At 37.7% G+C, this 12,162-nt stretch overlaps 1 protein-coding gene across 1 annotated transcript in view; it reads left to right on the forward strand.

Annotated features, from left to right (window-relative positions):
• Positions 1–12,162, forward strand: part of LOC105499384 (cell division cycle 20B) — a 62,271-nt gene that overhangs the window by 42,061 nt on the left and 8,048 nt on the right. The window contains exons 7-10 of the mRNA XM_011771930.2: positions 4,160–4,356; positions 5,423–5,517; positions 7,486–7,711; positions 11,936–12,061. Coding sequence (XP_011770232.2) covers positions 4,160–4,356; positions 5,423–5,517; positions 7,486–7,711; positions 11,936–12,061 — 644 coding nt within the window. The remainder of the gene's footprint in view (positions 1–4,159; positions 4,357–5,422; positions 5,518–7,485; positions 7,712–11,935; positions 12,062–12,162) is intronic.

Here is a 12,162-nt window from a genome sequence, read left to right on the forward strand (position 1 = left end):
ATGGCAATGAAGAAGATACATTGGGGACTGGTGAATAGGTGGGTACAGATTATGGAGAAAAGTTTAGAAATTTAGATTTGTTTTGGGAGTTGTTGACTAAGAGAAACATCAAAGGAAAATTCATGGCAGAGTATGCAGAATGCACTTAGTAGGAAAGAGCTGCCAAAGAGTGAAGGCTTATTTTTCCTCCATGAAGAAAAGAAATGGGATGAGAAATGAATTCATGATTATTCCAAGTTTTTGAAGCAGGAGAAGGGTGGTGTCACTGAGAAGACAGATTGGCAGAGGAGGTGATTTGGAGAGGAAAGACTATGCTTGAATATTATATTAAAGGAGACAATGAGACATAGAAGAAGCTTGGCAGATTATTTGAAACGAATGCTGGTAGTTGAAAGAGGATGGACTAGTCTATAGGTCAGATGATTATGATTGAAGCCAGGAGCCAGTGTAAGCTCCCTAGGTGAGGGAGAGAGGAGCAGAGGGAAGGGGCCTGGGCTCCATGGAATATCTACAAAGAGGCATGAGCTGGAAAAAGCAAAATCCCTAAAGGGAACAGTTTTGTATCTTCCTATTCTTTCAGCTCCTTCTCCAAAAGAATTTATTGTCATGACCAACTAAGAAGGATGCCTTTTCAAAAAATGTTAAAAAACTGTTACACTCATATTAAAAAGAAATGACTTTTGTTCCCATTTTTCCTTTAAGCCACAGCCCTTTTTCTTTCTTTCTTTTCCTTTTTTTTTGAAACAGAGTCTTGCTGTGTCACACAGGCTAGAGTGCAGTGGCTCACTGCAGCCTCCGCCTCCTGGGTTTAAGCGATTCTCATGCCTCAGCCTCTTGAGTAGCTGGGCGTGTAGCTACAGGCATTTGCCACCATGCCCGGCTAATTTTTGTATTTTTAGGAGAAACGGGGTTTCACCATATTGGCCAGGCTGGTCTCGAACTCCTGACCTCAAGTGATCCGCCTGCCTTGGCCTCCCAAAGTGCTGGGATTACAGACGTGAGCCACCATACCCAGCTGCACAGCCCTCTTTCTTTCCTCCCTTTGACAGTAAAACTTTCAAAACATCTTTATACTTACAATTTTCTATTTCTCTCCCCATATTGTCTCAAATCCGCTCTAGTCAAGTTTTAAGTCTCATCATTCAATCGAAACTACTCTTCCAAACATTACCAAAGAACTCCTCGTTGTTAAATCCAAAAGTTACTTCTTAGACTTCATACTGAACCCTAACAACTATATTTGAGACAGGCGATCAATCCCTCCTTCTTGATATCCCACTCTTTTGGGTTTTGTCCAAGAGTGTCTTTTTGTTCACTCTTTCTCATCCTTTTTTACTGATTTGTGTTTCTCTTCCACTTCCCTGGCCTCTAAATGTTGGAGTACCCAAGGCCTATTCCTTGGACATCTTTTCTTCTTTTACTTCGGTTCTATTTAATTGATCTTAGCTTTTTGGCTCTATCTCTTTGTATTGTATTTTGTCGTCATTGTTCTAGGGATTACAATGTGATTTAAACTTTCTTAGTCTACATAGTTACTATTGTACACTTCACACAATATATAAACATCTTGCAATCATGTAGGTCTCTCAAACTCCCCAATGCTTTTTAGGTTACTGTAGTTGTCATGTGTGTTTGTTTGTTTGTTATTGTTTTTTGAGGGAGGATCTCACTCTGTCACCCAAGCTGGAGTGCAGTGGCTCAGGCTGGAGACTGTAGAGGCTTACTGTAGCCTCTACCTCCTGGGCTCAAGTGATCCTCCTGCCTTAGCCTCCCAAGTAGCTGGGACCACTGGCACATACCACCTTGTCCAGGTAATTTTTTGATTTTTTGTAGAGATGGGGTCTTACTTTGTTGCCCAGGCTGGTCTTGAACTCCTTGGGCTCAAGTGATCCTTCCACCTTGGCCTCTCGAAGTGCTGGGATTACAGGTGTGAGCCACTGTGTCTGGCCTGTCATGCATTTTGTATTTACATACACTGAAAACCGTCCAATTGTAAGCATTTTAAAATTGAAAAAATATTTAAATAGCTTAAGAGGAAAAAATGGCTCCTATGTTTACCCAAATATTTACCAATTTCAGTGTTCTCCTTCATTTCTGAAGATTCAAGTTTCTCTTTCATATAATGCCCCTTTCGCCTGAAGAGCTTCCTTTAGCGGTTCTTGCAGATTAGGTCTGTTGGCACAGACTTCTGTTAGATTTTCCATCTTCCAGTTTATGAGGTTTTTGCTGGATATAGAATTCTGAGTTGAAAGATTCATCACCACTCCCTACCCCCAGCATTTAAAAGATGTTGTTCCATTGACTGTGGCCTCCATGGTGTCTGGTGAGAACCCCATGGTCATCTGAAATCTTGTTATCCTGCTTCTAAGACCTGACTCTACTTACACATGTTAGATTTTTGGATATTATTCTACAATTCCCTGAGGCTTCATTCTTTAACAAATTTTTTTCTCCCCATTCTTTAGGTTGAATACTTTCTGTTATCTATATTCAAGTTTACTCTTTATCACCTCTATCCTGCTATTCAGCATATCCAAGGAATTTTTCAGATATTTTATTTTTCCATTTTAAAGTTTGTATTTTATGGTTTTTGTATATTTGATTTCCATTTTAGAGCTTTGTTTTATGATTTCTATTTTCTTTACTTAGAAAATACTTTTGGGTTTTCTGTTTATCTGCTAAAGCTTCATATGACTTTTCATTCATTTCATGTGTGGTTTTCTTCACTTCATGGAGAATATAATGGCTGCTTTAAAGTCTTTGTTTCATAATTTCTATACCTAGGTTACCTTGGAGTTTTCATTTATTGGTTGTTTTGCCTTTACATTTATCCAGTAATTTTGAATTTTGTCTGGATATTGTAGATGTTATGTTATAGTCACTGGATCCTGTGGAGAATGTTGATGTTTTCTTCTGGTTGATGTTTTTGTTCTAGTTAGGTTCATATTTTAAGTTTTGTCTTGCCATTTGTGGGTGGTGTTTCAAATCTTAGATCAGTTTCTTTAACTTTGACCATGCTGGTTTGGGTCTGTATCTCATACATGTGGATCAGAGCCTAGACTGAGACTTGTATGGAGGTTTCAAATCTCAGTTCGTTTCTTAAAGCCTTTGCTAAGCTAATTTGAGTCTCTTCTGCATGTAAATGATTTAGGGGTAAGGCTGAGATGTGTGTGAATTAATATACTCACACTCAGAGGATCTCTTTCTTTTGGCTTTCTCATATCTAGGACTTTCCCCTCATACTGGTATCAGTTCTATGCCTCAGGCTCTATTTCCATGGTTTCTCTGACCAGAAAGATGGTGTCCTTTTTATCAGAGTCTTTCGCTGGCACTCTATGACTGGGGCCTGTCCTCGGGGCAAATGTGTGAAAGACGAAAGTGGGAAACTCACCCCCGGCCAGGTTGCTTCTCCAAAGTTTGACTCCCTTACTTAGTTTACTGCTTTTTCTTACTTTCCAGGGTCTCCAGGTGTTTGTTTTTTATACTTCATTCAGAGTTTAGATTTATCACGGGGAGGGAATGTATTGTAGAGGTTTAAACTACTGTAGGGAAACTGGTGTGCTACTTAGTTTTATACTGATACGTGTCAGTCAGGAGTTTCTGACTGATAAGAAATAAGATAGGGTATATTTTAATAAATTGTCATACAAATATGTTTTCTCTTAGCAGTCAAAGGTTTCTTATTAGTGTAAGCTATAGAATACTGTTGAGAACATGTAGGTATCATACATGAACCATCGCCTCTTCTAGCTGGGTGGTATTTTTGGTTAGAAATGATGGTGGCATCTCCCTTATAGATATCCTAGGTCCAACGGTGTCTCCATAAGCATTATATGCTTTTAATTTTTAGTGATCTGTTGAATGAAGTCTGCATGTACTAATAATGGTAGATGAATCTGCCAAATTCTTTAAATGCCTCTAAATAAGTATATATCCGTGTAAATAATAAGCATTATTGCTTATTAGACTGTGAGTGTTGACACCAGATTCTATTCCAGTTTTCATTTTTGAACTTTTAAGGATTTTCTTGGTTCCATGTTTCTGTTTTCCAACTAACCATGGGATGGTATTAGTCTTTTCCCTATAAATAAAGTTGTTTATTTGAACATGTTTTCATTTGGCTGTATAATTACCCTAATTTGAAGTGCTTTTCTTATAGATCTGAATATCCTAGACTGGAGTTTTCAGAATCTTGTTGCCATAGCCCTGGGCTCTGCTGTATACATCTGGAATGGGGAGAACTGCAATGGGATTGAAACCATAGACTTAAGTCTCACTTGTAACTATATCTCTTCTGTGTCCTGGATAAAAGAGGGAACTTGCCTGGCAGTTGGCACCAGCGAGGGAGAAGTGCAAGTACTGGCCAGTTTTTTTTCTCATTATGTTCTCTGTGTATTACTACACTATAATTGACTTTTAATAATAAGTTAATGTAAAGTAGAGAAACTAGTGTGGCTCTTAAAGTATGGGGAATAAAAGGAGATGACATTCTACTTTTTTTTTTTTTTTTTTTTTTTACTGAATGGTTTTTAACGAAGACTTAAGGGTACTCTGGTTAGTTTCCACCACAATCTTTCTGTCATGTTTAAAAATATATTTTCTCTGAAACTAAAGTTGGGCTTGTAGAATCTCCAGTTCTGGAGCTTTGGAGAGAGGAAGATACTTTCAGTTCTCCTTTTCACCTGAAGCCATGATTAGGAGTCTGTACTAATTTTTTTTTTTTTTTTCCTGACAGGCTCTTTGAAATGGGGATTTATTGAGCTTCCATCAGTCTATCTAATTTCTCATGTATCATTATTATTATTTTTTGTTACTAACAGAATAAACAACACCATTCATGTGCAAATGATTCAGGAGGGCCACAGATGGCTCTCTCACTGCTTTCTCATCTCTGCAATGATAATGAATGCTGTGAAGTCTATGTCATAATTTCTTCTTACACCAAAATTGTCATTCCCCATGGTGATCAGAATATTATCTGTAGCTGGCAGGAAAGGAGTCTCTTAGCAATAAGTGGAATTTCTGATTCTAGGAAGTGTCCGGGTACCCACATCTTATTAATACATTTGTTGGTAACTGTAGGTAGATTTCCAGATTTGTAATTCTCACAATTCAGAAGGAGCTAGAAATGTGGTAATGATTCTCAACCCTTGACTACACATTGAATTCACCTGGGGAGCTTTAAAACAATTGCCATATCCCCAGGTTCTACTCCGCCAACTAAATCTGCATCCATAGTGGTACAGACTCCCCAGCTGATTCTAATACACAGTCAGAATTGAGAACTGCTGGCTAGAGGTGCTGGGTTTTCACTTAGTACAAAAACTAACAATATCAACAGTAATTGGCTCTCAGGCCTTTGAGAAGACAGTGGGCTGTGAAAACTCCAATGCTACATAACTCTCCTTGTTCATTTTTTCAGTTATGGGATGTGGTAACTAAAAAGCGGCTGAGAAATATGCTTGGTCATTTGTCAGTAGTTGGGGCTCTGAGCTGGAATCACTTTATCCTCAGCAGGTAAGAAGTGTCTTATTGGAGACAGTTGTGTTTGTATTAACAATTGATTATGGGGCCTGAGTAAAAAATTATAATATTCAAAACGTAAACTGACAAAAAATACAACAAAATAGGCCATTGGACTTAATATCAGGTATGATCCCACCCTCTCAGGTATTCTGATCTGCTGGCGATATAAGTGTCTTGGTGCCCACATGTACCATGTGTGCCTTCTGCATGGGATTCACTAAATTGTTCAGATAAAATGTGAAACTCCCTTCAAGCAAAAGGTTTCTCTGTGCTAAGTAATAGGTACTAAAGGGATATTGTGCTGAAATCAAGTATTTATTGCTATCAGTATCTATACTATGGAATATGTTGAGCTCTTTGGGGCACATTTCCAATTCACAGACCCACAGAAATTATGGCGGAAGGAACCTCGTAGATTATCCTGTTCAGTAGTTCTCAAACTTAAGCATGCATCACAATCACCTGGAGGGCTCCTCAAAACGCAGATTGCTGGCTTCACTTGGGGGGCTTCAGATCCATTAGGTCTTGAGGGGCTGGTAATTGCCATTTCTCATTTCCCAAGTGATGCTGATGATGTATCCCTTTGAGAACTAATGATTTAGTTTAACTGCTTCTTTTTTAACCAGAAAAATTAAGTGACTTCTTCCTGTGAGCCTACACAACTGGTCTAAATATATACTGCTTTTAATCATAGCCATTCATTTTCATATTGTAGTTCTTAAGATTAAGGTAGACTTAAGTTAGATAAATCCCAAAGACTTTTAAAATGTATTTAAATAATTTGATGTAAACTTGAGATTTGAATATCTTGTGATTTTGGCCATACTTAAAACAACTTAGTTATTGCAGTCTCCTTTGTATGTACTCAAACTCCTTCCTATGTACTCAAGCTCCTTTTCTAATCTGCATTGTTAAAGTTTAGTTTCATTATCCACGAGGAAAATGAACAGATCTTTTCTTATAATAATAGCAGCTAACATTTTCAGACTACTCTGTGCCAGGCACTGTGCTGTACTTTTTAATGTGTGTAATTTCATTTTAATCACTGCAGTAACGTGGTAAGGTGGTCTCTTATCCTCAATTTTGTTTTTTCAAATGAGTAAACTAAGACACTAGCCTGAAGTCACATGGTTAGTAAGTGACAGAGTTGGGATAACCCAGCTGGTCTGGCTCCAGAGCCCATATTGTTTATCAGAATGCTGTTCAGCATTGCATAGTTTTAAACAATGTGACACTGGACTTTGAGAAATGTCTGAAATAATTGTGGAACATCATTTACTTACTCCTTAGAGAAAATTAAATTAATCTAGAAAGAGTTCATTATCTTTGAAAAAGTGATGTGATCTTTAGTTGTTTAGTTTCACGTCAGTGAGCATGAATAGAGACATTATCCACTGATTAGGAATCATATTGCAGTTTGCTGTGACATTCAATTGGTTTTAAACTTCTTTTACATATTAGTGCCTTTAGCAAAACTAAGAGTGGATCTATAGGTTAATAGGAATCTACCTGTTAGAAAATTATTTCCTTTTTCTATGTTTAACATTTTACTATAAATATATACTGAAACCATTTCATTGAGACACGCTGAAATATTCAAAGTTGCAGAAAAGTATTAATATTTCCTAGGTCCAGTATATAAACTACCATTTGGGAAAATCTGGTAATCTCAGCTTAATTTTCCATGGCTGCCTACATCAGATTAAAGTCATTAGAAACATCTATTAAAGGATATTTTTAAATCCAGACTTCAAACTCTGCCAGACAAATCAATTTCACTTGTGAAAAGAATCCTCCAGGCAGAACACTCCATCCTTATTAACCCAAGGAATCTCCACCTGTGTTTTCAATCTGTCCTAGGGGTCTTTCAGAAGTTTTACTTTGAACTATGCTTTCCTCCATGTTTTCAAATGTTTATGTAGCAACAGGGCTTAATTTTTTTGTTATGTAAACTCACAGTGGGTCAAGATTGGGGCGTGTTTATCATCATGATGTTCGGGTAGCCCAGCATCATGTTGGAACACTTCGCCACAAGCAAGCTGTGTGTGCTCTGAAGTGGTCACTGGATGGCAGGCTGCTTTCCAGCGGCTGCAGTGATGGACTGCTGACAATATGGCCCCACGACCCAGGTGCCAGTGCACAGGGCCAACCGCTGAAAGTCATACCCCAGTCTACAGCAGTCAAGGTAAGAAACTCAGTAGCTTTCTAGGTTTCCTGTTACTCAGAGACCACTGGGTATCCTTCACATATAAAAAGAAAATCATTAAGCCAATATTTTGAGATTTTTCTTTCTCTAGAATTTGCTTTGGAGTTTGTCATCACTCTCCTGAAAGACAACCCTATTTATGCTTCCCACTGGTCAGATTTTTTAGTTGTAGGTGACTGAAACCAAAGTCAAACTTATGCTTAAGCAAAAAAGTAAATCTATTTTTTCATGTAACTGTGGAGTCCTGGGTACATACGGCTGGTTTTAAATATCAGCTGGATCTAAGGCTTTGAGTAGTGTCATTTGGGCCCATCTTTTTAGCTCTTGGCTCTGCTTATCTCTGGTTTCATTCTTCCTTCAGACTTCATTTTCTGGGCAAGATGGCTCTTGGCAGCTTCAGCTTCAGATTCTTCCAGATGGGTGCTGGATAAGAAGCCATCTTTCCTTATAACTCTGGTGGAAATGTGCCAGGGAGGACCCTAGTCTGCCTTTGGTCACATTCTCATCTCTCAGTTAATAATTGTGGCTAGAGAGATGGGCACACTGACGGGCCTGGGTCACAAGCTCACATGTAAGGAAAGAGACCCATTGTCAGAAAATGGCAGGGTGCTGTGAAGTTAGATCAATGCTCCACCATGTTCTGCATAATTATTTATTTCTCTGACTGTTAAATTCTTATTTCTAGTAAAAAAATCCATACTTTCCTTCTTGAGGAGTTGGTGACACAGATGTATGTCTTGACCTCAACATAGTCCCAGAATATATGTCACTCGCAGAGCAAAGAAATGGTTCTACCTTATTAACAATAAGCAAATTGATTACAAGATGATTTAAAAGTTATTACAGGGCTTCCTAATATAGGATGATGTATGTAGTGACTACTGCCACTACATTGTGCTGCCCCGAAATTCCTGGCTTGTGGTTTTTCATGTCTACAGGATATTGAGAATGATGATCAGTCCAAATTCCCACTATTCATTACTTGAAAAAAAGTAGGCAAAATGTATGTAAAATATTCTGTCTGAAAACAACATACAAAAACAAGACAAAAAAATAGTTGAAAACCCAAGCCAAGCAAGACAAGTTACCTTTTTAAATGTCTTGTTGTCAAAAATCTAATGCATTGAACTACTAAATGGGAGTCCTCTTCACTAAGAAAGAGTTTCTGGAAACCAGAGCAAGCCAAGCCTCCTGGCAGTCAGCACCTGGGGAATCACTGAACAGTCACCAGTCATGTCTCTTCAGTCACCAGCTAACCAACTGGTGAAGCAGGAGTAGACTTTGCAGGTTGACATCTTTGTGATTCCTCTCATGGTGTAGCTTCTAATTTTGCCAAAATATTTATTATAAAAGCTATCTAGAACAGTAGGGTATTTAAGAAAATGATTATTAATAAATATAAAAAATATTATCCATCATATGGTAAAACTGGGGTCCGTGGGTTCAGGGGAATTTCTGAGCCTCTTGAAATTGCAAAATTATGTTTTCTGTGAAATAGCCCACTTCTCCAGCCTAATCAGAGGTGGAGAATTGTTATTTGAAAAAGATAAAGCAGGGAACTTTAACTTATGATATATATTGTAGATATTTTATTTTGACTGAGAACATTACATTCACCAGATTTATTAAACTGTACATTCATTCACCATATGAGACGAAGGCCTTTACTTTGAGTGTAGGTAGGCTGATTAGAATTCCTCATTGTCTTTCTTGTATGAACTACAACCATATTTCATTGTTCAAGGTTTCTATTTATAGTATCTGTCTGATTATCTATTGCTGTGCAACAAATTACTCAAAAACTTAGAGGCTTAAAACAATAATAATTTCATTATCTTTTATGGTTTCCTGGGTAAGGATTCTGGGAAAATGTCATCGGAGCAGTTCTGGCTCAGGATCACTCATGAGGTTGCAGTCAGACAGCATCAGAAGCTAAACGTGCTGGGGGCTGCACCAGTTGTTTGCCAGCTGGCTGGGCATGCTCCTTCTTGCAATTTGCATCTTCATGTTGTGTGAGCTGATTTGGGTTTCCTTACAACGTGGTTGCCTCAAGCCAGTTGGAATTTGTGCTTCAGGGAAATAGGTCCAGTGCTTCAGAGAGCAAGGTGAAAGTGGTAATACCTTTTATTAATATAACCAATTTTGCAAGTCATGCAGTGTCACTTGTCACATTTATTGGTTCCAGGTTAGTCACAAGTCCCCCCAGATTCAAAGGTAGAGGAATTAGATTGTACCTATTGATGGAGGGAATGGGCAAGGCTTAGAAGGTCTTGTTGGATGAAAGACAGTGTTGTAGCTATCTTTGGAAAATACAATCTGCTGCAGAATCTTTAAAGTAGAGTGAGGCCAGGTGCAGTGGCTCATGCCTGTAATCCCAGCACTTTGGGAGGCTAAGGAGGGTGGATGGCTTGAGCCCCAGGGAGATCGAGGCTTCAGTGACCCCTTGTGGTAACACTGCACTCCATCCTGGGCAACAGAGTGAGACTGTGTCTTAAAAAAAAAAAAAAGCTTCCAAATTGTTTAATTGAGTTCATAGAAGTAACAATCATCTTTAGTCCAAATAAAGTAGGTGATTTAATTAAACATTTACATGTGATTTGATGAAATCACAGTTATAATAACGAGTTCACCTGTTATAAACAGGTTTGGCAAAACACAGTGGGTTCTATAAACCTACAGCTTAATTAGTGGGAGCAGAAGTGTGGAGCATTCTAGAGAACAGAAGATTAGTATGCTATGGGTAGAAATAAATATATTTTACAGAAGGAGAGGAGAACTTTGGTAAATTTAGCAAGTTGGTTAAATGAAGAATGAGAGGAACTATTGTATATTCAGATGTGTGTTTTTAAAAAATGGACTCAAACTTGTAAGAAAAGCATTAAGATGTAGGTGCTTAAATGGTAAAAAAATTCACATGGTGGGAAATGCTGGAGGAACATAAATACACAGAAAAAAGTTCATTCTTGCTAAGAAGAAAATAAATTACCCTTATAATCTGTTTTATAATTATTATAATTTCACTAGATGTAAAATAACATTTTTAACTTCATGTAACTTTTAGCCAGGGTGAAATTAGTATACCCACTGGATGCTGGTGCTGTAAAAAGTTATAACTGTTTGGAAAATTTTATGTCAACTCTTTTGAACCTTGGAATTTACTTAAAAAATTTGTCAGAAAAAAAAAGACATGTAGAATATATTCATTACAGTGTACTTTATGAGAACAGATAACAAATAAAACACATGCAGAAAAACAAAAAAAATACTCCTTTCCAAAAAAAAGCAACCCAACCCAATACAAATAAAACCACAATACAACAAAAACCAAAACAGGTCCGGCATTAGCAGAACAAAAATTAATCAGGATACAACAGCATGATGGAATATTATGGGATTGTTAAAAATTATAATTGTGAAAAGTATATTAAAATGTGGAAAAGTGTTTATATGATAGGTGAAAACAACAGAAAATAATCAAATAGTATAAACACTATGTTTGCTACTTTATAAAATATTTTTACATGTAGAAGAGAAGATGCAAAAATGAGGGTGGTTACCAAGATGATTGATAAGGATACATAGATACATACAATTGTAGTATTTATTAAAATGTCCTTTAAAGTGATTGTTATTAGTCATTTTAATTACCAATGTAAATGTGTGATACTAAATCCTATTTTTTAAATTAACTGTAATTATAAATAAATAGAAGGCAATTTTATTTTCTGAACTGCCTTAAGATTTGAAGTGCTTGAGACTTTTGAGTTGTGAGCAATCACATATAGTTCTCTTTTATCTGACCACTACCTGGAACATAAGGACACAGGTAGACAAATCAGAGAAAGCCTGCATTTTCAGAGCCAATTTGCAAGGGCACGTGTGAACTACTCCAGCAGCAGATTTTTGCCCCATAGTATGTATTGCATGTAGCTTTCCAACTGTTATTGCATAGTCTATGTTAAAAAAATCCACAACTGTTATCATAATTTGAGTCATGTTAGGTATCTTCCCTTCCAGAAGTGACTGCTAGTCCCTGAGGAGTAATCTCTAGAGGGTGCAGTTGCTCCTGCCTTTGGATAGCAGGCCCAGGAGAGCTGTGACAGGTGCAGACCTGGGGACTTGCTGCTTACTTAAGTGTATCACATTCATGAGTGCACCTTCTTTGAAGCTGACCTGTCTGTGCTATTATGTGAAACTTTAAAGGCTATGGATTGGTGTCCCTGGCAGTCTGGGGTCCTTGCCATTGGAGGAGGAATGAAGGATGGATGCTTACACATCTTGGATATAAATGCTGGGAAGAGCATACAGACCCCAAGCACAAACTCACAGGTTAATATCTCCTCTGGGCTTCATCTTCATTTCAATCTTCTGCATTCTTGTGAAAATAGTTTATGACAGAGCCTATGCCCACAACAAGCTCTCTTTCTCTA

Source organism: Macaca nemestrina, chromosome 6, assembly GCF_043159975.1.
Source record: "Macaca nemestrina isolate mMacNem1 chromosome 6, mMacNem.hap1, whole genome shotgun sequence".
Lineage (NCBI taxonomy): Eukaryota > Metazoa > Chordata > Mammalia > Primates > Cercopithecidae > Macaca > Macaca nemestrina.